The sequence below is a fragment of the Brassica oleracea genome, chromosome C5 (assembly GCF_000695525.1).
Source record: "Brassica oleracea var. oleracea cultivar TO1000 chromosome C5, BOL, whole genome shotgun sequence".
Taxonomy (NCBI): domain Eukaryota; kingdom Viridiplantae; phylum Streptophyta; class Magnoliopsida; order Brassicales; family Brassicaceae; genus Brassica; species Brassica oleracea.
In genome coordinates this window covers 14,760,095-14,765,199 of record NC_027752.1, presented here as the reverse complement: position 1 = coordinate 14,765,199, position 5,105 = coordinate 14,760,095, and the positions used below count along the sequence as shown (strand labels likewise).

At 43.1% G+C, this 5,105-nt stretch overlaps 1 protein-coding gene across 1 annotated transcript; it reads left to right on the top strand.

Annotated features, from left to right (window-relative positions):
• Positions 1 to 1,175: 1,175 nt before the first annotated feature.
• On the top strand, positions 1,176 to 1,793 carry LOC106344588 (uncharacterized protein At4g04775-like). The gene is made up of 3 exons (XM_013783941.1): positions 1,176 to 1,334; positions 1,419 to 1,535; positions 1,623 to 1,793. Exons 1-3 carry the CDS (start codon positions 1,176 to 1,178, stop codon positions 1,791 to 1,793), a joined length of 447 nt encoding a protein of 148 aa, XP_013639395.1.
• Positions 1,794 to 5,105: the final 3,312 nt, after the last annotated feature.

Sequence of the window (5,105 nt, the reverse complement as noted above, 5' to 3'; positions counted from 1 at the left end):
AAAATGGGTCACCACATTTGTAAGTTCTTTTTTTTGTGGTTTGTAGATTTTATGATCAATACTTGTCTTATCACGTTATAACATAAGACGTTTCATCCTAATGCAGCATATGAAAATTTTGATGTACATGCTCGCTGGAAGGCACAAAGAAATGCTTCATCGAGAGGGTCTTGCGTTCACAACACCCCATCTAGTTTCTGAAATTCAGGAGTTATGGAAGAGGTTCAAACCGTTGAGAAGGAAAGACCTATTCCAATGGGGCAAGCGTCTGACTGAGTTGGTGCTAAAGGCGGGGGAAAAGTGGATGGAGGATGTGACCACGATATACACTCCAATGATCTGGGCCGATAAACATTGGGTGGGGCTCGCTATTAACCTCTACATGGGCTACGTTGAGATTATGGACCCACAACCTTCGTTGAACAAAGACAAGAAGGTGTCCACGTTTATGGAAGCGCTCCTCACTGCATTCCCCTACCTCGTGAAGAAGGTTGCCAAACCACAGCAAACTCAGTTCCGTGGTCTCGAGCCTTTCTATTGGAAAAGGATGAAGGATATCTACATCAACGAACGCTTGGGTGATTGTGGACCTCTCAGCATCAAGTTCATGGAGTTTCACGCTCACGGTGATCCAGCACCCCACATGTCTGGAATCACAGACATCGCAGTTGATGATCTACGCAAGCAGTATGCCATGGATGTCTACAAAACCATCGTCCTACCTGCTTATCACGCTCCAACATTTCCTTGATCACGAGTCCATTCCATCACCGCTCTAGTACTATTGTCTCTAAGCTTTTAATTGTGTCTTATGCTATGTAAACTCTGGTGACTGCAAAACCTTTTTTTGTAGAGTCACTAGTTGGCTTCTTAATCGGCTTTCTCTAGGGTGATAATGTTTTCCAGACTTTTTGCCCAGTTTGTGTTGGATCTGTTTTAAGTTTCCTATTGTTGCTTCTGTTTAATTGGAACCAACATAGTTGCATAATGGTCCCTTAAATCACCTTATAAATGGATGTACATACCGGCCAGTTAGATCAATCTAAACCACCATTACTTAACCGGTCTTCTATATATGTACCAAACGATAAGCTTAAGTCGTATCTCTCAATTAGGGTTAAAACTCTGAAAACCATCTCCGCATCTCTACTTTCTACATCCTCGTCGGAGTGAAGATGACCAGTTCGTCTTCTTCAAGCTCCAAATCCACTGCCCGTAGGTCCGTTCACGGCGTCCCAAAAAAATGTTGGTGTGTGAAAGGACTCAGCATCTGGGCTTCAGAAACCAAGGAGAACTCATTCCGAAGATTTTACCGCTGCGAAATCACCCTACAGGTCCTCCTTTCACCCCAGTTATCTATTATTCGAATATCACTGCTTTAAGTCGTAAGTTTTTCTTCTGTTCTGCCCCTAAAACAGAGGAAATCTGAGTCCCACCTCTTTAAGTGGGAAGACGAAGCAATACCTGATGAAGTTAGTATGGTGGAGGCCAAAGTCTTGGATCTCGTCCACGACTTTCAGTCCCTCTCGAAGAGCGTAACTGAACAGATTGACTCACACAAGACTTAGCTACAGGAGCTTGAGGTTGAGATGATGTCTAAGCTCAATGAACAAATGTCGAAGGTGGCCCAATCTATAGATGAAGCAACTCGACAGTTCAAAGAAGACATGGATGCTACTCTCAATTCAAACATGAAAACAACACTTCTCAGCAACAATGGACCGGTTCATAACTTCGGAGCTGCTGTTGGCATTGTGTTAGCTATCGCATGCCTCTATTGGAAGCTCCTCTGAACATTATAACTAAGTTATCGATGCTTGCTTCTCGTTTTAATTCTTCTTCGTCGCTACTCTAAGTTTTTATGTCAATCTATGAATCCTAGTTCAACCAACTATCTCATCATATAATCTAATCTGATTTACAGCTCTTTACATATATAATTAGCACAGATGATCTCAAAGTGTTTTTTGTGATGGAGGGGATTTACTCTGTGTTTGCCTTACTTTAGGTTCGTTGTACATGTGTTCCATGTACATATCCACATCCACACCTATATTTATGTGTGCGTATAACAACACCCACATGCACTACACACTACCTAATCAGACAATCAAAATGATAACCAAAATCAACAACAACTCAACATCCTTAATTTTTGGAAACCCAATTATTCCAACTTAGTTCAAAAACAATACACTTAAGTCTTGATAAGCAAATGATTTAGTCTCAAAATACTCCGAAAAGCAATACTGATCCCAAATAAACGAACTTAAACATGTTAAGTTTGTTTTTTCTGAAAAAAATTTCTCTCCTCCGATGGGGTCCTATCCCACTTATGTTTCCTGCAAAAAAATCTCACTCTCCTCTCTTTATGGGTTCATTGCAACGGCTCCTGTTGTGCCCTACACCACGACATCTTCCACACCTATTAGGAATCAGCTTTGTCTTCTTAGACACCTGAAACAAATTTACCAATTTAAATGATAGTCATTATATTATAGCGCTCGCAAGGAAAGTTCGCTCTAGACCAATGAGCAGAACCGATCTTCCCCAAATAAACACCGCATGCACTGTTCGTTGCTCTCACCTTACTGAACAGATCTCTGTAATCCCGTTGTCTGTATGCAGTTGCAGCATCAGTCACCATCTTGGCCAAGTGCTTGCTAGAGTAGCGTGAGTTGACGTTCCTTGCCAAATGGACAATGCAGGCCCCATGTTGAGCAGATGGATATACACGTTTCACAGCATTAGAGATTGATGTAGCACGATCAGATATAATAGCCAGACTTGGGGAATCAGCTAATATACACTCAACCTTCTGGAGGAACCAAGTCCACGCATCAGTGTCTTCACTGTCCACAACAGCAAAAGCTAGAGGAAATATCTAGAAATTTGCATCATGCCCACTAACAGTCAATAGCACCCCCTTGTACTTGCCTCTTAGGTGTGTACCATCTATCACCCGCACACGACGTAGCTTCTTAAACCCATCTATGGACGCCCCAAAGGAAAGGAACATATAAAGAAACCACTCATCTCCATCCTCATCTATCTCGGTTTCCAAATCAGCAACAGTTCTAGGATTAGCAAGTTTTAACATGTGTAAATACTCGGGCAGCTTCAAGTACGACTCTTCCTCTGATCCACGAATGTCAATGATAGCTTTTTCTTTTGCCCGATAGCACTTCATGTAAGATGCTGTCACTCGGAGATCCTCCAGCACTAGCCTCTGCAACTCAGACGCCACTGGTCCTTTACCGGGTTGCCCAAACTTACTTTTGTAAACCGCTGCAATCACCTTAGATGTAGCTTTGCTCTTATACCCCTGCATTGACTCGATGGGGCAACGATGATCTAGTTGAGCTTTCCTTATCTCATAATACCCACATCCTCTAATCTCGTGAGCTGTAACCCTCCAATCACAGTGTTCATCGGGACACTCAACAACAAAGGAATCAACTTTGGTTCTTGTCTCCTTGAAATGGAATTAATTCTTAATAGCATATATTTCCAAAGATATCTAACAATCTTCCTTGTTACCAAAGACCTTCCCAACATAGATCCTCCCATCCCTGTCATCCAAATCCATGTTCGGGATCTCTGCTGCAGCGTAGCTAGTATCATCAAACAGTGGAGGGATATCAAACTCCTCATCATCAACTTCATCTAATTTTCTTGTGGACACCCTGCGCGGTCTGTCCACACTAACATGGGCATCCACGCCATAGAGCCACGGGTTTTGCTTACGAAAGTCTTCATTATTCGGGAGCTTGACGCCACTGCTACTACCACCCAACTCAACAACATGGTCAAAAGCATCATTAGTGGTGCAAGTGTAACGGCGAGGTCCACTATTTCTTGTCAAACCATCAACAATTTCGTCCTCATTGTAGATGACATTAACAGCATTGGAGCCTTTATAGTCACTGCTTAGTAATGGGTTCCAGAAATCTTTGTCATACCCTCGAGGGCGAACGTCTAGCTCGTTCACTTCTTCTCCTCTTACAGTTTCGTCCTCCCCACCACTACTACCGCTAAAAGCATCTCCTTCGACATACTTGCTACCGCTTTTGCTTTTCTCCCCACCACCACTAGCCCCAAAATTGTCACCTTTCCCACACTTGCTTTCGCTTTCAATCTCTGCCTCAACTCTCTCCACCTCGCTCATAAACTCCACATCGACAAAGTCAACAGCTTTTGCCTTTGAACCATCCGTTGTAACATATCCCCCGTTGGAGATACCAGACCCTATTTTTGATGAACGCTTAGGTCCAAAGGCAACCGGCGTAACGAAACCCATTCCAGAGTCATCAACATTCTCGCTCACATCACAGGTTGTAAGTTTCTGCTCAAACCTCACAAACAGATTCATAGCCCCCTTCACCCTAAAGTGCTGCACAAAATAGTTTATAGCTCCATCACTTGTAAGCTGGACAGGAGGTGTTCGAATCCCCGTTGCTAGCTCCAAGCTACTCGGCGGCCAGTGACTGAGAACAGGTTTCCACAGCTTCTCTTCTTTACCAAACTCCCTCAATACACTCACTTGAAGTTCTGTCATTGTAATACCTTTTGAAACAGGAACAAGCCGCGCCATTTGCCGTTTGTCAACCACAAAATCCCACTTGCTTCCATGTCCACACACCCAGTCGCCGCACATCACCAAGCACTGCTCCTCCATAGCGCCTGAAAAACTCAAAAAGACATAACAAAATACGAAATACGAGTGAGGATTTAGCTTCTTTTGCCTTCATTATGCTGAAAGGAAACAAAAAATAAATAACCTAGTTTGCTCCCTCTTGCGCAAACACAGAAGATAGTGTCTGTTTCTTGTTCTTAAACGTCGAGCACCAACGTGCATTTAACTCACGTCATTTTCACACCCAACGCTCACACAACTTTCAAAACTCACCCCTGGATTTAAAAGTGCTTTTTCCAATCCAACGGTGTAAAAAAAAAAATTACACACACGATCCTTGGAGTGTACAAACCGGCCAGACAGCTAGCAAACCGGTTTCCTAACCGGACAACAACTTCCCTAAAGTAACTATGGGGGCAGAAATGTCCAATTTCCTACTTGATCCAAAATAATGTGCCTTACAAGCTCA

What these genes read in the sequence shown, in the direction of transcription:
- LOC106344588 (XM_013783941.1), top strand. Translation starts at nt 1,176, where the DNA reads ATGACCAGTTCGTCTTCTTCAAGCTCCAAATCCACTGCCCGTAGGTCC. An exon ending in GCTGCGAAATCACCCTACAG is followed by an intron (nt 1,335 to 1,418) that starts GTCCTCCTTTCA and finishes CCCCTAAAACAG; the next exon opens with AGGAAATCTGAGTCCCACCT. An exon ending in TTCAGTCCCTCTCGAAGAGC is followed by an intron (nt 1,536 to 1,622) that starts GTAACTGAACAG and finishes CAAATGTCGAAG; the next exon opens with GTGGCCCAATCTATAGATGA.